The following is a 25,254-nucleotide window of genomic DNA, read 5'->3' on the forward strand; positions in this document are numbered from 1 at the left end:
CAACTATTACCCACTTATTGCCAGTATTGGAAGTCGGGAATGGTCCAAGAAGGGCCATCCTGATTTGTGCAAATGGGGTTGTGGGCACCTAGACTGGTTGTAGTAACCGCTTGGTTTCATATATGGTGATTTGCGTTGCTGACAATCGAAGTACGTGCGCACGTAACGTTAAACAAAGCTGGCAATCCTTGTCCAGTAATATTTCTCTTTGACTCGGGCCATTGTGCGCGTGTAGCCGAGGTGGCCAGATGTCGGTTCATCGTGGCAGGCTTGCACGACCTCATGACGGAGGCACGTTGGGGCGACACTAGGCGGCTGTTTCCGCTTAGAGAGAAGTTTTCTTGTAAAGAACATCATTAGGGATGCAGAATGATGGCAAGCTCCTTTCAAATGTTTTGGGCGCGCTTGTAATCCGGCCTTCTAAAACTTTACTAAGCGGAATCAGTTCGCTGTCTTCCCGCTGCTGATGAGCAGTCGTAGCCGCGTCTAGAATACCTATAAAAGCCTTGTCTTCGTCATTTGCTGGGACTTCCTGCTCAATCGGTGACATTAAAAGGCAGTGGGCGTAGGAGTGCTTTCATCGGGACTTGTACACCACTGTCATATCGAATTCTAGAAGCCTTAGGCTCCAACGTGCTAGTCGACCGGACGGATCTTTTGACTTCGTCAGCCAGCAAAGTGAGTGATGATCGCTCACAACACTGAAGGAACGGCCTTAGAGATACGCGCGAAACTTCATACCTGCCCATACCAGCGCAAGGCATTTTTTTCCTTTGGTTGATTAATTAGACTCAGCACGTGAGAGCGTCCTGCTTGCGCATGCAATGACTCTCTCGGCTGTCTCTTCCCACTGCACGAGCATTGTGCCTAGACCTATGTTGCTAGCGTCCGTATGAATCATGGTAGGAGCGTCATCGTCAAAGTGAGCCAGTACAGGAGATATTTACAGGCGCTGTCGGAGATCATTAAACGGGTGTTTCGACAAGCGGAAAACGTCCTGGGCTTGATGTAGGGCTGTTGGCAGGCGTCCCAAACATTTACCCAGCACCTCCACCAGTGTCACAATTCACGAGCAGCAGGAACTGATAACAAAAAAGGGCAGGGCACTTTAACTACAGGCCAATTGGAAGGCGATCTCTCAGGGACCTCTGCTTTTCTTCCGCAATGCGCGAGATCTTCGTATGCCTCTACGTGCCGCGTACTGGATGTGGCACTTTATTATATATTTATATATATATATATATGTATATATATATATATATATATATATATATATATATATATATATATATATTACAACGGGGTCGTTTGCCTAGCAGCACTAGTTCTAGGTTGTAGCGGTAGGTTTAAAGAGGTCGGAACTATGGCGAAACGAGGAAGCCAGCTATTCTCAACGTCTTCACTTTCAGAAGCACTATGCCCAGTGCCCAGTGCCTTCACTACAATCTATATATATACAAATATGTGCATAAATCTTTCATTTAGTGCGGACTGCCCTGCCTGTGGACTGAGGGCAACATTGGGCCATGTGTTGTGGGAGTGTCAGCGAGGATAGGTGGGCTGCGCTCTTGGGCAGCACCGAACTCCACGACCAAACCCTGGCCGTCCAGAGTGCCCGCGATCGGGCCGTCAAGCTCGGCTTGGCGGTCCCTACGTGGGACTAGACGGGTGGCGCGGGGTCTTCCCTGCGTCTTCTCTTGACCGAAATAAAGTTATTTCACTCACTCATTGTGTCCGGATGGGGTTAGGGAGAAAGGGAGCGAGGGAGGGTCGTTCCGGCTTCCTTCTCTAGCGGCGGCCAGGAATCCGTGGGTCCTGGCAGCGTCCTCGACCACGCATAGGAGCCTTCTCTTCAGTTACATTTTGTGTGATACTTATTCATATGCAATTCAGTCCAACCAATCTTGGCGTGGCTAGTCCAGCACGATGAAGAGAGGGGACATGTGTCGTTGCAGTCAACGCGTCAGTCACACGGATGAATGCTGGACTTCTTATTTAATCTGGCCACTGGGTCCCCTTTGCGCCACAGTTGTCCACTCGCAGAGGAGAAATTACAGCCATGTCGCAAACCATGAAACGGTGTGTCAGGCCTGTGTGCATGAACCTAATCGGCGATGCGGTAGTGACGATACAACACAGTGGCAAAATCAGCGTTCCCCTCATAGCGCCACAACTGTAAACATGTGGCACTCGAATAGATGTCGTAAGGACCGAGGCTCGCGTGAGTGCTTATTGGCACCGATATGATAGTTTCGTTCAACAATACGTGCTTTGTGCTTATAGAACTAAACTACGCAGAGGATTACAGGAAAACGGTGACTTGAAGCGATAAACAGTTCTTTTATGTTTTACAGCGAATCTGTATATGGCTAGGGTTCCGTACATTTTTCCTGTGCGTCAACAAAACTATCACCATCAACGGGTCATACCGCGTAAGGAAGGAAAAAAATGCAATGGCCCATAGCCCCGTAACGCAGGCTACAACAATTGAGCAATGTGAAGCGAACAGTGCTTACATTATTTCTAATCACGCATACAACAAAGGGAACGGCATGTTGGAAACTGTTATAATCAATGGCTCATACCCCTGTAAGCACTGACTCATACCCCCGTAAGGAGTGCCTCCCGCCTCCTGTGGCCATAAGCGGTTCGAGCGACCATTCAACGCTCCTTCTCTGTTGCTCTGGTGGGCCTTGGCTCGGAACTCATCAGGGTTTGCTGACAAGTATCCGGCGGGTGCTCTTCTTAACTTTATTGTTTTTTTCCTTATTCCTTTGATTGAAAGTGGCGTTTATTGAAAAAGGGGTGCCTCTGTTATATCTGGGAGGGAGAGCCACTCTCTACTCTGCTTCCATTCCCCCACTGCAGGGTCTACCAGTGGAATTCTTCATTCGGGGTGGAACTTGTCGCGTTACTGTGGCTTTGTTACCTACGAATAGAGGAGTCATTCGTATGAAGAGCCCCAAAGACTTTCAATCAAAGCTTCAGGGAATCCTATTGCACTTCCAGCATCTATCTGAGGTCCGACAGTTTGGGCGTCGGGGATGCTCTGTTGTTCACCAAACCAGGCCTGTGTACATGATCTGCTGAAATGCCATAAATTTGCCACGCAGCCGGTGGGCTCCTTCATCCCTCTTAACCAAGCTTGCTGCTAAGGCCTAGTGCTCGAAGTTGACGTAAGCTTAACTCGATCAGAAATCCTAGAGATGTCTTCTCGAGCACGTGTACTTTCCGTGAACCGCTGTACCAGGCTTGTAGACAATGAGGGGGTCCCCACGTAAACAAGCATACCAACATTTGCAGGAACGGTTCCCCTATCAGACATGAGGGCATGACCATGAACGCTTAGCTTCACGACCACTGCAATGCCTGGGGCTGGCGGCACGGACACAGCGCTAATGGCTGTCGTTGTAGTGCGCGTTGCGGTTTATGCGGGGAAGGCATAAACTGCAACGAGCACTGCCATTTGAGCCCTACAATCGTTGGCAGCGAGCACTGTCAACGATTGCACCTCTCAGGCTCAGACACGCTCTTTCATGCACTACTCCCTGCAAGATCGAAAGAAGTCCATGTCTTTCAAATAATTGAGAAGAGGCGGTGCTACCTTCGAGAAAGTCTCGCAGAAGTACAGAGCAGGGCCCATGGTTATGGTGGTGTAACAGCACACCAGTCATCTGGCATGAACTCGTCATATTCAGAGACAATTACAACAGTAATAGCAATAGCGATGGAAAAAGCATTAGAACAAATTCTACTTAACTTATATGACAGTTTGGCTACAGTAATATCCACGCAATTGTCTGGTATGTCTCAGATAATAACAAACAGTGTGAAAAATTCTGCCACCTTGGTTACAATGTCACCTAAGCGTCACACACACCTTCCCTCTAACAGTGAAGGTTTAGCAAGAGCTTCGATTTCACATCCGGTTCATCATTAATATAATTCTGATTCTGAGTCTCAAGGCAATCGAGTTTTGGATACGGACGATTCGAGTTCTTAAACGCACAAGATCGCGTAACAACCAACAGCGTAATTGTCCAATCTCTAAAACAAAAAAGTGGGCGAAATGATTATTTACCAGGACTGACTATCTGAAAAACAGTATTGGGGACCAAGCAGTTGCGGCTGCTTGTCTACCGTTAACAGAGAATACTCCAGTGGAATTGCCGATAAATAATTTCTGCAGCTATATACTTATTCTATTTAATTTTCTAACAATCTCCCGGCGTTCTACTATTACAAGAAACTTGCTTGTCCACTGACCAAGACTTTCCTTTAAACAACTACAAGTGTTTTCGAAAGGAAAGACCTTCCCGGGGTGGTGCATTGATAAGGTTTTTTTCATTTCATGTCAATGCTATGATAAAGAAAACAGTTCACATCACGCTTTACCATCCGAATGTGAAATCTTAACATTGGGAAAAACTATTCCGGCTTGCGTCACGCTCTCTATAATTACCTTCTACATTCCCGCTGGGGAGAAAGACGTATGCTCACTTGTTATCACAGGGACCTATTGCAAAAAGAACATAATATTTATTGGGGACCAACTCGCGTCACGGGTCATCGGTATTCCGCACTGACTCATCTGGAAAAGCCTTATTGGATTGGATGAATGTTAACAAATTCAAATGCTTCAGTGCTAAAGTTGCCACTTTCCTACGTTCGCTGTCGCCGTCTATTGGGAATCGGGTATTTGTTACCTCAGGTGTGTGCATATCTTCTCGGACTGTGTTCGATGTCACCACTATTTGGGAACACCGCCCGATTGTCATTGATATTAAGAACCCCCCTCTTTTTGAATATACCTGCGCAGACATTTGTGGACTATTCAAAATTTTAAAAAGAATTTAGAGTCAAATTTATCTTCTTTGACAGGTAAGCAAAGCGATATTAAAGCAATGAGCGTTTGTGCAATATTGAAAGATACAATTAAACATGCTAGTTGTAGTCTCAGCAAGAAAAGGGAGTAATGATTGTCCATAATGGAATAATGATTCCACACGAGATTGTAGACACCGAAAACCGGCATGGAAGAAAGTTATTTTCAATCAGTTCCCAGCTATAATTGGATTAATTATGTGTATGCTGATTCTCTGTTTAAAAGAACAATTTCATTAGTGAAGGATAATTATGATGAAAAACGGTGAAATTTGTCATCGAAAAGTGGTGATTAAAAAGTACTGTTTAGGTTGGATTCTTCGCTCTCGCAAGGCCATTCCCCTGCATATAAATATCGACTCAGCTTTTCTGCCACCAAAACTGCTATAATCATTAGATAAAGTTGTTAACGGTATAGAACAGCGCTTCACAACGCATCTGGAGGTAAACTTCCTATAGGGGCTCTGTCAGGAGATGATTTCTTAGAGTAACAATGGAAGAGTTTCCTCACGTTGTTCGGCTGCCTCTTGGTGCAGTTCCGGGTTAAGATGGCATTACACAAAGAATGCTGAAATATGTTTTGACCTTTCCCTGCAAGACCTCTGCAATATAGTTGATTAATCCTTCATGAACGCATAGATACCTCTTGAGCGGAAACTCGCAAGAATTATTCCCCTGTTTCAAAACGAAGGAGAGGGAATGAATCTAATAAGTCGAAACGTCTAAACTTCAAATGTTGTGAAATTATTAGAAAAAGCATTGCACATTCATGTTATATTTGTTTTAAATGATAACGCATTATTAAGCCCATCTCAGATTGGATCTAGACCTGGATGCTCGATATGGTGCGCGCATGATGATTTAAAGGGCTGCATTAAGTTTGGTCGACACAGACGGCAATATGCAGTTTTAGTGACCCTTGATTTAGCTAAAGCATACGACAGCGTAGAGCATGTCATACTCCTTATTGCTTTATATAGCACGATTTTCCCTCGGTATATTATAAATTGAATAAATGAAGTTTTAAAGGATAGGAAATTTGATTGCTCCCACCGTCACCTTTTGACGCAAGAATATAGTCGATTAGGAGGAGTTCCCCATGGATCTGTCCTTTCTGCTATTTTGGTTGACATTTTATTATAATGGATTTTATTGTGAAATACCATACAAGTATGACAGCATCATTTGCGTCTGTGAGTGATGTTCGCTCATTACTAAGAACATTGCATTCATACTTAGTAACGCTTGAATCTTCGTTCGCAGATATTCGAAAGTGACATAATATCAACAAAAGTTCATTGATTGTGTTTTCATCGAATGTACCGGTTAATATCTCTCTCCAATGCCGGCACGAAATAATTCCGCAAGTTGACATTATCCAAAATCTAGTTGTAACACACTACGGAAAACTGAGCTGGCGAAATCACATATATTGATCATTTTATCTAGGGTAACATGCGCTGGTGCTTAATAAGGAAACTTGGCCGACATCACTCTGGCCTACGCAGTGAAAGTCTGGTAATGCTTTCTCGTATGTACGTTCAACCGATACTGGAATTTGGGTGCGTGGTATTCTCGGGTAAGCATAGAAAATAAACGGCCTGCTTCTTCTTGAGCCAGACGCTCTCCGGAATTGTCTTGGTTTAGCAAAATTTGTAGCAAACAATGCTTTATATCAAGAAGCATGACTGTCTGCACTTCCCTGTCGCTTCCGCATTATTACAGTCAAGACAGACTTAAACATCTTCTAATACTCTTTGGGAGTTGTATTTAGGAACATTGGCTGCGCTTACTAGACAATCACATGTAAGAAGACAGGACAGGCGCAAACTAACAACTGAGGTTTATTCGAGAAAAAACACTTATATATCACACCACGCCAGCGCAGGCGCTTCAGGGTATCAGCAGCATAACAGAAGAAAAAACCCATAATAAGAAAAAACCAATGGCGTGCCTTACCTAAACATATTAAGCAGCGTGCCTCCCTATTGTACAGCATGACCGATGTGTCACTGATACATGCTTGTCCCTTCTTTTTTATATAGTATGATTCAAGAAGTTTTCGTGATTTTTCATTATGGCACTTGCGCAGGATCTTAACTTGGTCGAGCAGAGGCCGGCATTTGTGGTCTAAGCAATGCATGGGTAAATGACGTTGCTCCCGGTTTATAATTGATCTTTCGTGTTCTCGGATTCGCACGTTCAAACAACGGCCCATCTGGCCTATGTAGGTTTTGCCGCATGTCAGGGGAATGTGATATACAACGCCAACTTGGCAATCTAAATAGGTGTTCCTGTGTTTCGTGCCACGGCCACCTTGCTTCTTTCTGGCGTGATGTCTCCCAATGCGGGCGCAAAAGTGACTCAGCTTGCAGGGAGCCGAGAAAACCAGTGGGACACCGTGCTTGGTTGCTATCTTCTTCAAATTATGTGCTGTTCTGTGGACATGAGGAATTACAACTGGCTTTGAAGCTTTGTTGACAACATCAGAGTTTACATTTTGGGGTGCTTTTAGCCTCTTTTCGAGCGTTTCAACTACTGCCAGCACAACCACATCAGGGAAGCCAGCCTCTTTCAGCCTGGAAATTTGCATGTCGAAGCTAGCCTGCATGGCATGCGTACATGACTTCTTCAAAGACTGCTCAATAATTTGTTCAGCAATGGGCCTTTTGGTTATTTTAGAGTGAGCTGAATCATATGGTAATAGTTGTTTTTGTGTGCGAGGGCAGAAACAGCTACAAACGTGCTCTTTTCCAAAGGTAAGTTTGAGGTCAAGGAACTGCAGAGTGTTATTGACAGGGAGCTCATGTGTAAAGGTTAGACCTAAGGCATTATTCTCAAAGAGATTTAAAATGTCTGCAATAGCATCGTCATACATAAAATCATTTCGTACTTTCAGCAGTACAAGAAAATCGTCAACATACATGAAACCGTGTGCTACTTTGTCTTTGTCAAGTACACCAAACAAGGTGCGGTCAATACTCGATAAAAAGATATTGCATAAAACTGGTGCTACGCACGACCCAATGCACACTCCCTGTCGCTGCAAAAAGGTTTGGTTGTCAAAGGTGATAAAAATAGCACTGAGATAAAATCCTAAAAGGGCCAGGAAACTGTCTACCGAAACGCCTGCTGAGTTTTGGAAACCAATGACATCGTTAGCTTCAATGCAGCTACGCACTGATTCAAAAAGTGGCTGGTGAGGTATGGAGTAGAATAAATCTTCTACATCAACTGAGAACCCAGAACCGATTGAGTCAACTGTTTGCAGAAGCAAAAAAACATCTTCCGAATTCTTCGTGGCAAAAGGATCATCAATATGCAACATGTTCAAATGCTTCTGCAGAAAAATACTAATTTCTTGTTGCCATGTGCCTTTCTCGCTAACAAAGGCTCTGAAGGGTACATCAGCCTTGTGCGTTTTAGCGGAAAAAAACACAGACAAGCTGTCGTTCTTGCTGTTGTTAACAACATGAGACAGTTTGGCTAGCTCTAGGTTATCGCATAAAGAAATTGTGGCTTGCTTTACGCGATTACGCTTCACGGGTACCTTTTTAAAGTTCTTGAGCACAGCTGCAGTTGCTTTTTCGTTGAAAAGTCCGGAGGGCAGAACGACGAAGCCACCTGAATGGCTAGCCACGAACCGCCAAATTTCAAGGAAAGCAGGTCCGGAAGACGAGGAAAGGTGCCTATTGGACGGCGTCGACAGCTTGGCAAAATCGGTGAACAAGACTGTTTACAAGAAAGATCCAACAAGCTTTGTTTGCGACTTCTTCGTAAAGAATGGCCTCCAGCTCATCGAATCTGACAAAGAAGGTGGCTTCGGTGGCCCACCGGAGATCACGCAATTTAGCGTACCGCGCTGTCGCGTGTAGCCAGGCTTGGTACGAGGTCAACATCCACAAAGATCCATTATGTACTTTCCACGAAATTGTTTCCCATTATCGATTAGGCAGGAGGAAGTTTCCACCCCTCATCCCAAATTGAACAAACCTTAGGCTAGCGCACTCAGACTTCTCCATATCCGTTCATATCCCACTCCTCGGTCTCTTAACCCTTCATTGACGAATGTTGCCTACAGGCAACATACCAAAAAAATAATTTTTTTCTTGTCGAGTTTAAGTACCGAGTACGAAGTTTCTAGCTAAATGTCTTCGGCCAACACTGAATGACAGGCAGCAAGCGTCATTTGTTGGTTTAGAGCAAGAACACTGGACGAGGAAGTAGAAGTTTGGCACGCGACTCACTGTCTTGTGCAAGCAAGTTCATAAGAGACAGGCCAATGCAACATATGCAGCTGCAGTGGTGTCGCACATTTGATGTAAAGCAAATGAAATGGGCACCTATGGTTCACATATGATAAGAGCTGTCTATACAAATTGAAAATAAAGCTAGGTCGCTTCATTGGGGTGAAGCCCACTTCCAGTATCCTGCCTAGGGTTTTTCCCTTTATTGCTGAAAAATTTCTGCAAAATATTTTTTCTTTTTGTTGATTATGCTTACTCTTGACGTGTTTTGCATATTTAGATAGAACAATAAACATGTTTTCTCGCTATTTACATGTCTCGTCATAAAAGGGTTAACAGTATATATCCTGACCACTCACAGTCGTGCCCCAAATGGGTCATCACTCATGCTCTTTTGAACACATGCTCTGGTTGCTCCCAGACCTTAACGTTTCTCCACCCATCACGAAAGAACCATGGCAGAAATCTCGCAAGAGCAGCAATCTCGACATTCAACTTCAGGCTGTCCAGTGGGCCCGCGACATTGCGACGGGACTTCATCACCCGGTCCCATCGTGGGCGGAGCCACCGACCTTATCTTCGGGAGCCTTCAGTTTTGGCTCCCCAAGATCTCGGTCCCTCAGGACTCAAATTTCTTGTCATGTCATGTCTCTTTAACCGATCAATGTCGTTGCGCACCATCACGAAAATGGGAAAATTTCAAAAGTAATCCCTATACATAAGTGTGGAAATATGAGCGAACCATCTAATTCGAGGCCAATCTTCTTAACATGTACAGTTCGCAAACTGTTCGAGCACATAACCCTAAAACACCTTACTAATGACCCAGAAGAATGCGAAATTTTATCACCTTTTCAAGACGGTTTATGCCAGAAAATGTCCATGGTAACCTAACTGATCTAATTAGTCCATGATGTCTCCTCAAGCATCGATCATCAAAAACAAATCGCTTTCATTCTGCTGGATTTCTCTAAAGCATTTGACCGGGTGTCGCATAACAACATAATTCTGGAACTCCAATTTACCATTCCCAAGGGACAAATTTTTCACTGGATAACTAACTTCCTCAAAGACAGAACGCAATTCGTAGAACACAATCATGTGAAATCATTAGTCATACCGGTGACCTCTGGTGTACCGCAGTGTAGTTTTTGGCGCCGGTATTATTCTTACTTTTTGTGAATGATCTGCCTTCATCTGTTAATGTCGGATGCAAGTTGTTTGCAGACCACTGTATTCTGTATAAAGAAATCAGTTCCCATGATGACCACATCACCTTAAATAGAGCCTTGGAGAAAGTTTTAGAGTGGTGCAGTGACTGGAAAATGCACATTAACGAAAAACAATTTCCCTCTGTTTTCCATAACTAGAATAAAACATTCATCCAGCCTTAATCATGCCTATAATTCAACTAACATGCCTAAAGTTAGGGAGTATAAATACCTAGGTGTCACATTGCGACAATATCTACGATGGGATTCTCATATACAATACATCACATCAAGTGGATTGAAAAGACTGCTTTTTCTAAAGAAAACAATTACAGCTAATGCCACCAGACACAAATTACTGCCTACAATTCACTTATCAGACCCATCCTTGAGTACGCAAACATTGCTTGGTTTCCGAACACAAAAAACTAACAAAAAATTTGAATAAGTTCAAAGAAAAGCGCTTAGGGTCATTTTTAACAAATTTAACCGAACAGATTCAACCACAGAAATGCTTAAAAATCTGCGTTACTAACCATTACCGCGTGAAATCGGCGCGCTTAAAGGTAATGCAGCAACTGTTACACAAACACCTAAATATAGACATGTCCGTTTATACTAAGCAATTCACAGCAACAACTACCCGCCAGAAACAATGCCACATCTTTACGTTTTAATATCTCCATACAGAGGCCCTCAAATTCTCGTTTTCTCCCATGGTGATCGGAGAATGGAATAACTTGACCCCCTCCATTACCAGTAGCACGTCTTCAGCTCGTTTTCCTAAACTCATTAAAAGCGATATTCTAGCCTCGCAATTTTGAAACAGTGCTTTCTTTTTGCCTTTGTCCTCATGCAAAGGAAGTGTCAATGTCATTTGTCTGTGCAAGTGACTTTTGTAGACATTGTTGTATGCCTTACAGTCGTCAATTGCGCGACATTTGGTATAATGTTTTATGTCTTTTTATTTCTATTTTATTGCCTTGTAACTTCCCTCGTGTTAGAAGCCCTACTGGGATATCGACAGTATGTATAAATAAATAAAATAAATAATGCCACCCCCCCAAAAAAAAAACTTGAAAATTTGCTATTCAAATGTATTTACAAATATCTTTATTTCTGCATCTGCAACGTAAATCTTGAACGTTACACTTCACCCTGACTTACTTATCCGTTCAGGATTTCTCTCTCCCCTTCCCCTAACCTTAACCGCCAACTTCTTGGTCAATCCCCAATAGTGTGTAAGCGCTACAAGTGAGAAGCGAGCAAGGAACGCTTCATGCTCCCGCAAGTAAGCAAAAAAAATGTGATGGCTCATAGCCCCGTAAGGTTCATGGCTGCACATTGTAAGTACATTTTGACCATGCCAAGAGGACAATGCCAGCGGCTGTGCAGAGGGATGTCTATGCCGTACAAACGAAAGACGGAATTGTGAAATCCACGGCGCATATATCTCCAGGCCCACCGAAGTGTGATATCGAGAAGTTCATGAACACGCACTTCGCATGGGTTATCCGCGATGACGCTTACTTGTGATAATCGTTGGGGACGTCAGTGCGGACATTTCAAAAGCAAACAAGTGATAGTTCACTCAGTCTGTGCTAGAAAAGTTTGGTTGGAAGTGCCACACCAATCCAAATTACTCAACAACTCAGCAATGATCGTGGATCTTAGACAGAAGACTCTGTCTAAGGTAGTAACCGAACGAATCAGTGTATGTCAAGGTGATGACAAAGCTATTACCAAATGAGGAAAATAAATACTTTACACTTGTCTAACCCTGTGTGATGAGCTACAGCTTCGCTGATCATATATCTTCACAGAGAGGAATAGCTCTTCAATTTTTAACGCCCCTGCATTAGCTTTTTAACCACACGACAGGACATAAGGCATACAATGGTTAAAGAAATGTGTCTCTAGACCTTCGTCATTACAGGTCTGCTTAAGGGGTAAGTAGAACTTATCCTCCATAATTACTAGTTCGCCCCTACTTATGGAAAGCACCGGCAGCACAACCCCTTATGTTCCCCTCGATCGTTTTCAAGCTGTCACAGTACTCCCGCACAGAACAATTCAACTTCCCACATCTTACCCCCGCGTTACAAGGAACTGCATTGAACACCCTACTTAACACACCCTCTCATTCTCCTCTTCTATTAGGGATAAGGGAGATAAACCTAAACGAGGGTCTAAAAGGAAACAGTTGCCCTCTTGTCTTGAGCTCCAGCTTGACTACTGCGGAAGACGTCAGGCTCCTTTCTGAGACACCCCTTGTTAGACCAGTTATTTTTGAGAAAGTTCAATTTTGTGTGTGGGCTTACGTAGTTAACAAACAAGCCGTTTGAAATAAATGACAGCAAACGCTTCAGTTTATGGTTGTATGGTGCTCCGCAATTCTGCTGCGCAAGGTAATTTCTTCGCCAACAGTGCCTTTCTGTGAAATATTTCGCGATTTAAAAGGCTATAGTTTGGCCCGAAGCACACGGGCGTTAGCGCAGATACTTTTGCCAAATCATGAAGCGCCTCCACATGCTGTACTTGTGTTTTGATGCAAATTACCTATTTTGGGCATGACTTTTCGAGTGCTGTTTTGTACTACAGTAATTTCAGGATGTCTCAACGTCCCAAGATCTTCCTGCCTATTATTCACCTGCTAGCAGTAATTTTCAAGCTCATTTTCGTCATAATTTACGAACTCTACATTCGTACTCCTATAAAACTAAACATCCTGTCTGATAACAAAAGTGAAATGCGTAGCCTGAGACATACATTAGCGGGTCGTGCCAATGAAGGCTTAGGCAACATTGCAGCTGTAAATTGCTTTCAACTGCAGCCAGACAAAGTATCAAGCAACTGCGACAGCAGGTCAAATGGCAGTGACCACAGTGGCAGATATCGAGCGCCTGGCCATGGCCAAGATGGAGGAACGCCTAAGGGCCTACATCGCCATCGGGGCAGGCGATGGACAGACCCTCAAAGAGAACGTCGAAGCCTTCAAGAGGTCGGTGATTGTCGCATTTTTACGCACACAGGTGTACAGAGGCTTCCTTGCATCCATGCATGATAGAGAGAGAGAAAAAAAAAGATCTCTACGTAATCGTATGCGGTCGAGAAAGTAAAAGCTCCCTCCAGCTTTCGTAGGAGCAACTGCCGTATGGGGCGAATGTCTGCCGTGAGGGAGGATGAGATGTCCAGGATAGGGTGACGCAGCTTTATCCCCTGTAAGGGTGATTATTTCCTTTAGAACAAGGTTTAAATTTATCCACAATCGCCCAAGGCTCCCGAAAGATTATTCGTGGGGTGGTTATGCAGGATACAGGGTGATCATTTTTAAGCGTAGTGGAGTTTTTAGAAATCACCAGTGGCAGATAGCAATATTATTGCCGTTGACCTGGATTATTCAATGAGGCCGAAATTACTGGCAGCAGAAACTGAGGCATATATGAAATGAACTAACGAAAAATTCACTAATAACTTTCTTTACTAATTACTTTACGGCGCATACTGCAATTTCCCTATTGTAGCTGCTGAGACTTATACGTTTGAAATTAATTACCAAGGTGACACCAGGTTCGAGACATGTTTTCCAAAGTGCGGGATGATGTACAGGGGGATTCCAGTTACTTTTGGGTTTCAATGCATAAATAGCGTTTCCTTAAAAAAAGTTAGCTGAACAACACTGCATTTTTACAGGTCTTTGATAACGCATGTTTGCAAATTGCTGTTATCCTGAAAATTCATTCAACAGAGCATAGTCCTTGCAAGCTCACCAGCTACAATTCATCAATTGCAATATGTGCCATCAAATAATTATTGGAGAATATAATTAGCAGTGTTTGTTAATTAGGGGAATATGTGCTTCCATTTCCCGTGCAAGTAACGTACGCCTCTCCGAATAATGGTACTCGTGGACTAAAATTGTATTATCTATTCTAGGATATGTTTAAAAATTTCATAAAAGCGAACAATTATCGTGCATTATATACACACGTCGAAGCGTTGCAAAGTTAGAAAGTAACGATGCCTGTGATATCATTGTTATGGTAATATATGCATACATAGGACTTTCTTTAGCTGCACTAAGTTATAGAAGATTGATTCTTGTAGATAGCAGAATTCTAACCCTTAATCTAGATTGCTTAATGAGGCAGCCGTTACTTCAAAGAGAAATCGAAATGCCTAATTGAATCATCATCATCATCAGCCTGGTTACGCCTACTGCAGGGCAAAGGCCTCTCCCATATTTCTCCAACAACCCCGGTCATGTACTAATTGTGGCCATGCCGTCCCTGCAAACTTCTTAATCTCATCCGCCCACCTAACTTTCTGCCGTCCCCTGCTATGCTTCCCTTCCCTTGGAATCCAGTCCGTAACCCTTAATGACCACCGGTTATCTTCCCTCCTCATTACATGTCCTGCCCATGCCCATTTCTTTTTCTTGATTTCAACTAAGATGTCATTAACTCGCGTTTGTTCCCTCACCCAATCTGCTCTTTTCTTAACCCTTAACGTTACACCTATCATTCTTCTTTCCATAGCTCGTTGCGTCGTCCTCAATTTGAGTAGAACCCTTTTCGTAAGCCTCCAGGTTTCTGCCCCGTAGGTGAGTACTGGTAAGACACAGCTATTATACACTTTTCTCTTGAGGGATAATGGCAACCTGCTGTTCATGATCTGAGAATGCCTGCCAAACGCACCCCAGCCCATTCTTATTCTTTTGATTATTTCTGTCTCATGATCCGGATCTGCAGTCACTACCTGCCCTAAGTAGATGTATTCCCTTACGACTTCCAGTGCCTCGCTGCCTATTGTAAACTGCCGTTCTCTTCCGAGACTGTTAAACATTACTTTAGTTTTCTGCAGATTAATTTTTAGACCCACTCTTCTACTTTGCCTCTCCAGGTCAGTGAGCATGCATTGCAGTTGGTCCCCTGAGTTACTAAGCAAGGCGATATCATCAGCGAATCGCAAGTTACTAAGGTATTCTCCATTAACTTTTATCCCCATCTCTTCCCAATCCAGGTTTCTGAATACCTCCTGTAAACACGCTGTGAATAGCATTGAAGAGATCGTATCTCCCTGCCTGACGCCTTTCTTTATTGGGATTTTGTTGCTTTCTTTATGGAGGACTACGGTGGCTGTGGAATCGCTATAGATATTTTTCAGTATTTTTACATATGGCTCCTCTACACCCTCATTCCGTAATGCCTCCATGACTGCTGAGGTTTCGACAGAATCAAATGCTTTCTCGTAATCAATGAAAGCTATATATAAGGGTTGGTTATATTCCGCACATTTTTCTATCACCTGATTGATAGTGTGAATATGATCTATTGTCGAGTAGCCTTTACGGAATCCTGCCTGGTCCTTTGCTTGACAGAAGTCTAAGGTGTTCCTGATTCTATTTGCGATTACCTTAGTAAATAGTTTGTAGGCAACGGACAGTAAGCTGATTGGTCTATAATTTTTCAAGTCTTTGGCGTCCCCTTTCTTATGGATTAGAATTATGTTAGCGTTTTTCCAAGATTCCGGTACGCTCGACGTTATGAGGCATTGCGTATACAGGGTGGCCAGTTTCTCTAGAACAATCTGCCCACCATCCTTCAACAAATCTGCTGTTACCTGATCCTCCCCAGCTGCCTTCCCCCTTTGCATATCTCCCAAGGCTTTCTTTACTTCTTCCGGCGTTACCTGTGGGATTTCGAATTCCTCTAGACTACTTTTTCTTCCATTATCGTCGTGGGTGGCACTGGTACTGTACAAATCTCTATAGAACTCCTCAGCCACTTGTACTATCTCATCCATATTAGTAATGATATTGCCGGCTTTGTCTCTTAACGCATACATCTGATTCTTGCCAATTCCTAGTTTCTTCTTCACTGTTTTTAGGCTTCCTCCGTTCCTGAGGGCGTGTTCAATTCTATCCATATTATACTTCCTTATGTCAGCTGTCTTACGCTTGTTGATTAACTTCGAAAGTTCTGCCAGTTCTATTCTAGCTGTAGGGTTAGAGGCTTTCATACATTGGCGTTTCTTGATCAGATCTTTCGTCTCCTGCGATAGTTTACTGGTATCCTGCCTACCGGCCTTACCACCGACTTCCATTGCACACTCCCTAATGATGTCCACAAGATTGTCGTTCATTGCTTCAACACTAAGGTCCTCTTCCTGAGTTAAAGCCGAATACCTGTTCTGTAGCTTGATCTGGAATTGCTCTATTTTCCCTCTTACCGCTAACTCATTGATCGGCTTCTTATGTACCAGTTTCTTCCGTTCCCTTCTCAGGTCTAGGCTAATTCGAGTTCTTACCATCCTGTGGTCACTGCAGCGCACCTTGCCGAGCACGTCCACATCTTTTATGATGCCAGGGTTAGCGCAGAGTATGAAGTCTATTTCATTTCTAGTCTCACCGTTCGGGCCCCTCCACGTCCACTTTCGGCTATCCCGTTTGCGGAAGAAGGTATTCATTATCCTCATATTATTCTGTTCCGCAAACTCTACCAATAACTCCCCCCTGATATTCCTAGTGCCTATGCCATATTCCCCCACTGCCTTGTCTCCAGCCTCCTTTTTGCCTACCTTGGCATTAAAGTCACCCATTAGTATAGTGTATTTAGTTTTCACTCTACCCATCGCCGATTCCACGTCTTCATAGAAGCTTTCGACTTCCTGGTCATCATGACTGGATGTAGGGGCGTAGACCTGTACAATCTTCATTTTGTACCTCTTATTAAGTTTCACAACAAGACCTGCCACCCTCTCGTTAATGCTATAGAATTCCTGTATGTTACCAGCTATATTCTTATTAATCAGGAATCTGACGCCTAGTTCCCTCCTCTCTGCTAAGCCCCGGTAGCACAGGACGTGCCCGCTTCTTAGCACTGTATATGCTTCTTTTGGCCTCCTAACTACGCTGAGCCCTATTATATCCCATTTACTGCCCTCTAATTCCTCCAATAGCACTGCTAAACTCGCCTCACTAGATAACGTTCTAGCGTTAAACGTAGCCAGGTTCATATTCCAATGGCGGCCTGTCCGGAGCCAGTGATTCTCAGCACCCTCTGCAGCGTCGCAGATCTGACCGCCGCCGTGGTCAGTTGCTTCGCAGCTGCTGGGGACTGAGGGCCGGGGTTTGATTGTGTTGTTCATATAGGAGGTTGTGGCCAAGTACTGCACCAGGGTGGCCAATCCTGCTCTGGTGAGGGAGTGCGTTACCGGTTCTGGTCACCGGGATCAGGCCACACTCCAGGCCTGTTTATGCAATTTTGTCAACACGCGGATTTTTTTTCTTTTTTTTAAATCCGGTGGAAAATTGCCGGCACCGGGATTCGAACCACGGACCTCTTGCACGCGAGGCGGGTGTTCTACCTCTACGCCACCGCTGCAACCCATGACAAATTGAATATCGAATGCAATTACGCTAGTTATCATTACCAAGTACCTAGTGGCACGCACCCCGCGGTCGATCCTTGTGCATGTACGAAAGGCACATACGCATTGGCACCAGGGCACACACCAAGCGGCTAATACCCAATGGCTGCAGGGGCAAAAACACAGCAATAAAGAGCCATTGGCCCATGCTGGGCATATTTTTATGTGCGCGACTTGGTTCTGGATAGGTCCACGAAGGCGCCGAGATACACAACAAAAAACAATTTGAATAAGAGAGGAATGCTTCGTAATAAAGAAGTCTAGTCCTGCGTTCTTGGACCGGAAGATTTGGTTTGAAACCGAAGCCCGCCAATTGCAGCAGCAGCGAATGGAAAGGAGAGAGTGCACCATCTCCGCTCCAGAAGAAGAGGTGAACGACAGAATGCAATTTCGCTACAAGACTATAAAGGGAGAATGGCTCACATATCAAGAAAACAAACTCATCAGCTCTACTCGTCTACAACGAAGGAGTAAAAAATGTGGCTTCCACCTGGCAGAGATAATTAGAAAAGGACCATCTGTTATACTGAGTAGTGCATGTTCAACAATGTATGAGTTCCTCCAGACTGCATAGGGGAGTCAGGGTAAGCGCACCACGTGGAAAACCTATGCCGAGACTAGCGACCCTAGAATCAGGCGCAAGCATCGAGAAGGAACTACACAACCCTGGCCCCTTGATGCAGCTATTGATTGGTTGGTGGCCTTTAACATCCCCGAAAGCAGTAGCCAGGCTACAAGAAATACCGTTGTAGAAGTTCTGAATCAATTTTGCCTACCTTGAATTCTTCGACCTACACCGCAAAACGATGAACAAGACGGTTTCATATCAACCAAATGCTAGTATTCCAGACAGAAATTCGAACTTGTGCTTTAGTGTTCAGCAGCTGAATGTCGTACAGATTACATCTGTTTGTAGGCATGTGACTAAGAACATGCTACATTAAAAATTGTTTTTAGGAATGAATTTACATTGTGCTACGTCTCTGGAATAAAACTTGCATGAATTTGTCATCGAAAAAGTCTACGAATTATTCTCCTTCACAAGAAAGCCCCTCGGCACCCTAAGGTGGCTTGCACTCAGATTGGCCAAATGTGCAGACTCACAGAGCAATGGTTTTATACCTTACGTGTTGTTACAACCATTAATGTTGCAATTCTTGGCGATAGGATGCGTTTAGCGAGGGCGGGCGTTCAATGGTCACCATAGAACGCCCGTTGTTTAACATGATTTTTTTAGTTTTATTTTAGCAAAGGAATAAGCATTTTCGAATGCTGTGACACTTCGTACATGAGGAGATTGGAAGAGAGAGTGAGACAGAAAGGGAAACATTTATTTTTAGTGAGGTGGGGAGGCTTCCTCATAAGGTTCAGCGCCCCATTGACTCGCACCACTGCACGTGCCCCAGGGATCAGCCGACCCAACCACCCAGATAAACCCAAACGACACACCGACAAAACCACTGAGCGACACTGAAACTCTGCAACATTACACAGATAGCAGGAGACGCTGGCCCCACCACATGATTCCTTCAACCAAGAAGGTGCCGTCGTGTGGCGACAGCTTCAAGCTAATTCGTTTCCCTGTCGCTTTTTTCCTCACCTCTTCCGCCCCACACATTATCCCTCATACTGTTCCTACTGAGGAGCAAAGCCCATAGCATATCATTGCAGTGGCGAATGACCACACCCTCCAGGTTACTTCCCTATTCCTTCGCCTTCACCTTCCCCCTGGGAAACTGTGAAGAGATTGAATCGTAGTGCGGCAAGCCTGCTGGTATTTGGAGCTAATTGGAACGATCATGCCTGCTATGTAGATATCTCATGTAGTTTTGTGCGCTGTAGAGGTTGTACTGCGATCCGAGTAATGGTGCTGCCTTGTGGGGAAATTGGTCTTTGTAGAAACGTTACTGATCTTTTTTTTATGGAAACTGACCACGGTCATTTTTCCTATTGTCAAGCCCGGCATGCTGTCGCCCTTTAAGCTCAGGAAAGACCTTCAGACTCAGCCACAGTGATATCTAGGACGTGTGCGCAGGCTGCGTTTACGGCCGCGTATTCTTGTGGACGTGGAAAAGGTGAACACCACGACCACCGTGCTGGGCCGTCCAGTATCCTTCCCAGTGGGGCTAGCGCCATCAGCGGCTCACAAGTTGGTGAACCCTGCGGGAGAGATCGGCTCTGCTCAAGGCAAGACCTCCCATTGTGTATTGTACGCCTCTAGAATTCTCACTTTTTCGATGAAGGCTTCCGCTTTACCATGCTGAGATCTTTCGGCTAGTGGTGTTTAAAGTAAAGGAATTGCATCGCGCACAACTCCATGTGCACTACTGGCACATCCTTCTCTGAAGGGTAGGGACAGGTTTGCCCCGAACATGACGTTGCTTTTAATCGTGTGCCTCGCTCAGGAGTGCAACGACATTTTCTTCCTCGTTAAACAAACGATTTGTACCACAAGAACGATACACGTCGTCCTTAATCACGGCGAACATATGTTTTTTTTTTTTTGTGGTGGACACTTTCGTTTGCTACATGAAAGTTAAAAATTCAGTGCTCGCTAGGTGATTTATCTATATACTTAAAAAACTTGCGTTGACTTTAGCGTCCCAGCAGCGCCTCGGCGCATTCAAGTAAGACACCGCATCTGTGTTACAATATACAAACTAGCTCTCTAATTCTGATCTAATCAATTTTCCGCAATGCGTGTGTGTACCTATTTTTCAGGCCAAAAGCCCCGTGCTCGCAGGGAAGAGGTCGCATTGCGAATCAAGAGACGTTCATTCGCCGTCACCACTTTGTTGAAGAAAGTTTGACGAGTCGGGAAGCCTGTTCATTGCCTAATGCGCTTTACTTGAAGCCTATTTTAAAGGACACTTCACCATGGGCTAGAGTAAAAGTCTGGTACTCTTTATTATTATTACTTGTTTTGAACACATACATACATTTAACAGGATAGGGGAACCGAAGAGCAGGCTGGCAACTGCCACCGGCAGGGGCACAACGCCTGCCTACTCTTCAGAAGGGAGGTGACAGCCACACAAAAATGGAAGATAAGAAGGAGGGGAGGAAAGAGGAAAAGGAAGAGCAACAGGATAAATCTAAAGATTAAAGTAGAACACAGTACAGATCACACACAGTAGGGTCGGTAACTGAAGGTCACGCTACTACAAAATGTTGAATAGAATAGTTTCGGTGCTACAAACGTGAACCTAATTTAGTTGACTCTAGAAACGTACGTAGGGCGCGATGAGCCTGGTCACGTTTAGACGCACAACCACTGGGTTGCAAACATTCTACGAGTGTCATACACCGCAGGCCAAGGAGATGATAGTCTCTCACTAGCGACATGAGCGGCGCACTGAAAGGGGGCCACTCAAATATAAGGTGTTGAAGGGTCTCGCAGCAGCCACAAAACGTACACGACGGACTTGCCACACGTCCTTGTCTGTATAAGCCTTCGTGCACGTTCACGCAGCCAACCCTCAGCTTGAGTAGTTGTGCTCTAGCGTGACGATGAATGCCTCGACCGCGAACAAGGGGCGGGACCGTTCCATTTGCGACGCGCTGGTCTGGATTCTGCTTGAGTACGTGGCGACGAATCAGCAGCTTGTCATCAAGCTGCACAAGGTTTCTGGGCAGTCACAGTTGTTAGGAGCGCAATATGAAGTGAGCCGATCACCCTCTTCATTTCCTTCGATTCCTACGTGGGAAGGTATATTTGCTACCAACACGCACAAATAACGCAGTTCGCGTTTGAAAAGCCGATGAGCGTAGCGTAGGAGGCAGTTTCAGAACTCTAAATATACTGAAGCAAGGTGTCAAGCGGGCTAGTTCATATTCCATAATGATATAACCAGGGCGAAAGTAGATACGAAACACAAGAAGCGACAAGGACAAGCGGTGACTTCCACCTGGCGTTTATTAGAAAGATCTACAAGCTTCTTTCTATTAAGCATCAGTTGGAAGTCAGCGCTTATTCTTAATTGTCGCTTCTTTTTGTGTTGCGTGTCTGCTATCGCGCTGATTATATCATTACTCTAATTATACGGCGCGCTCAGCAAATACCTTTGTCCTTGTCCTAACAAGCTTTTTTTAATCAATCGCTTCACAGATGTTTAGCACACAGCTGCCCTTCCAAAAGCGAACACGTCTTCTACGGTTGATTTTGAAATCCAAACAGCGGCGCAGGGCGCAGGTACAGTGATGATATTGAGCAGCTTCAGCACTGTGGCGCTGGAGGACGTGAGGGCCGCTGCGCCGGGATGTCTTCTCTGGCAGCAGACGTACATCTTCCGCAACCGGTCAATCACCGAGTCGCTGGTCAAGAGGGCAGCTGCTCGCGGCTTCGCGGCCATTGTGGTCACCGCTGACTCTCCCGTGCCTGGAGATGGCGTGTGCCACCTCGCGTATCTGGCACAACTGCCGCACGGCCTCAGGTATCTGTGGGTTTCTTCAAACGCACGTTCACTTTTCCGAAAAGCCTGCTTCATTTGAGGTTTCTATAATTGGTCCCTAAACAATATTCGCCATTTATCTTTTGCGCTATTTGTACTCTCGGTACTTACAGCTCACGAACGGTATGACAGCAGACATAGCGCTCTTGACAGGAAAATACCGCAAACGAAAAGTGGTAAATGGAAACACGCACGCAATAGAGATGACAATGATTTTGGGAACCACATAAAGACTAAGGCGTAACCATTTTTGTTGGGATATAAGGCGGAATATTGTGCTTTTTATGCGTGACATAATTTATATCCTACTCAATTATTCTTTGCAGGGTAAGCGGTAGAAAATGCTTGTGCGCTTCCACTAACGCTCGTACAACGGGGTTGTTGTTTGATTGGTTTAATATGGCGTCTTGATATTGATTAGCGAGAAAGAAAGGGATAAGGTGAGTGTGTGGCTTCGCAACTGTGCCACCTGCTGGTGAACGCCGGAGCAGTCGAATGGCCAAACAAAAGTAAATTAGGCGGAAGGGTAAAAGAGAAGGCCGACACCAAAAGACGAAGAGAACAATCAGCAGAGCATGTTTTGAACAACAGAAGCTGACTATCTTCCATGACTTCTATCAATTGAAGTAGTTTTGACCAAACATCAGGGTATCTTTCGGAAATATGACGTGCCGCAATGAGCTGTGAAACAAATAACAATGTGGCATATCTGGTATGCCCTACGGAGATTACACTCAAATCACAAACGGCTTGCTACAAATTGAAGTTCAACGTCTGCATTCCATATACCCTTTAAGAAACAACACACAACGTTCAAACAATCAAATATTGCTACCACTGCTACTACATCAAGATATTACGCCGTTATGTCTACCTTGGCCTTCATTTGCTCACAACCGCACCCAGTCAAATGCATGATCCTACGACTTTCAATTGTTGTTGATGAACATTCTTTTTTCAAGCTTAAACAAAAATGGTTATGCTCTACTCTACAAAAGATATGTGCAACAGCGATAGTCTTGCAACCTTAATTTTCATTTCAGTAGATTCCTAGTCATTATGGCATTCCAGGCAACATCGAGGCAGATAGTTTAGAACACGTTGCCCACAATCAACTCGCCTCATCACCAAAGTGAAGCGGCGAACTGAAATTCAGAGACAGATAAAAATAGGGAGACAACGTTAACCTAATACGGATCTCTCGATAACGCGGCGACACTCATTGATCAGTGGTTTCTACGTTTTGTTATCTTCCACCAAATAATAGAGTTACTTTATTTAGGATATTTATTAAGGATTACAAATATTGCTTCCCGTATACAACTGTGGTATTCTCGCAGTTTCGCCAATATGCAGGCAGCATTTACAGATGAGCTTCAAGGATGCAAGCTCCAAGACACGTATTCCACCGACATGGATGCTTTGGTTTCGGCCACGTTGAACGACATCGAATGGCTACGCGGGCTCTCGAAGTTGCCTGTAGTCGTCAAGGGCGTCCTCACCGGTAAGCCCATCGTTTCTCAACAGCGCTGCGAATTCTGTGTAGTGTGCAGCCGTAAAACGGTGAACACGTGTGCTTCAAACCACGCAGCCCGTCAACCGATGAACGATGACTGCTTGAACGGGATTTGTTGGAAGTCTTGCTCAGACGTACGGCGTAGGACTGATCAGATAGTTCCTATCTGCAAGTGGGAAACGTTGCATATTAATTAAATGAAGAGGATTTACGTGCCATCACAACGATGTGATGGCACGATGTGATGGCACGCCATTGGGGGGACACGGGTATAACTTTAGTTAACGTGCACCTAAAGCTAAGTACACGGTTTCTTTCGCATTTCGCCCCCATTTACACGCGGCCGCTGTGGCCGCAATGTGATCCGTCGGCCTCGTGCTTACCAGTGCAAATGCAAAGCCCTAATCAACTACAGCCGGTGAAGATTTGCAGGAATAATGACTGTCTTGGACTTGGACTGTCTTGAACTTGGACTCCAGTGCTCCCGAACTTGGAGGACTGGAGGGGTTGTTTATTCAGGCCCAGCCCGAGCCCGAAAGTGCCGTGTGTTGGATCGCCTAGGAGCGGTCTGGTGATTTGAAACCTGGATCGTATTCAGCCTTGGTCCTAAAGAATAATGCTCGGCCCAACCCGGCCGCGTATTTCCAATTGCTAGTAGGTGCAACGGGGCGTGGCACTTGCGGAGACGACGGACGTTTGCGCGCATGCACGAGTAAGAGTCGCTGCGACAGAGGAAACGTGGGGACTTTTTCTCCTTGAATACATGACTGTGCCTAGGCACTACGGAGTAGTTTCTTAGCGCACGTTGTGTGTGTTTGTCCCTAGGCGTGCCGGCAGAAGTCGCGGGGCGGGGTAGTGCTGAACTTGTCATCGAAAGTTGGCGGCTTGACGTAATTATTTTTATGCAATCGTGTTTCTGACTAATTAAAAGAACGTGTCATTATTTTGCATGATTGGTGGCGCCTCCAGGACACCAAAGCGACAACGGGGACATCAAAGCTAGAACCCGGACCAGTCCGCGGGTTGGGGCTCGCTTCGGCCTTCGCGGCCCCAACCCACGGGCCGCCCTGCTTCCAGCTTTGATCCCCCCGCTACCACTTGGGTGTCCCGGAGATCCTGCGCCATCTGCTTTAATATAACATCAGAGGCTCTCCTGAGACCTCCGTGTGCCGGTTACATGTGCCCTCCTGGAGCAGTGCTTGCAAAAAACTGAATCCATAGTCACGACGAAAAAAGCGACCCGCGACTTATACAACAACCTGGCGCCTTGAGACTCAGCGATCACCAAATGTGGCGTCCGTGCCCACTTCCTCAACGTGCGGGCAGCCAGCAGTGGAGCGTAAACAAACTGGACCGCACTCCGCCACGGCAGTATGCCTAGAGGACAAACGCATACAACACGCGTTAAGAAACCTCCTCCGTAGTGCCTAGGCAGAGTCACATATTCAATCAGCAAACGCCCCCAGATTTTCTCTGTCGCACCCGCTCTTACTCGAGCCGACGCAGAAACGTCG

The 25,254-nt window shown here is 45.0% G+C and overlaps 1 protein-coding gene across 6 annotated transcripts in view; it reads left to right on the forward strand.

Annotated features, from left to right (window-relative positions):
- LOC135913675 (uncharacterized) overlaps positions 1 to 25,254 on the forward strand; it is a 119,921-nt gene that overhangs the window by 72,621 nt on the left and 22,046 nt on the right. For 4 of the 6 annotated variants that reach the window (XM_070541115.1, XM_070541116.1, XM_070541117.1 and 1 more), the window contains 2 exons: positions 21,951 to 22,206; positions 23,565 to 23,728. In XM_070541115.1, coding sequence (XP_070397216.1) covers positions 21,951 to 22,206; positions 23,565 to 23,728 — 420 coding nt within the window. Of the gene's footprint in view, positions 1 to 13,175; positions 13,344 to 19,808; positions 19,961 to 21,950; positions 22,207 to 23,564; positions 23,729 to 25,254 lie in introns of those variants that run through there. The other 2 variants (XR_011515352.1, XM_065446264.2) reach the window with 2 other exon arrangements.

The sequence above is a fragment of the Dermacentor albipictus genome, chromosome 6 (assembly GCF_038994185.2).
Source record: "Dermacentor albipictus isolate Rhodes 1998 colony chromosome 6, USDA_Dalb.pri_finalv2, whole genome shotgun sequence".
Classification (NCBI taxonomy): Eukaryota; Metazoa; Arthropoda; class Arachnida; order Ixodida; family Ixodidae; genus Dermacentor; species Dermacentor albipictus.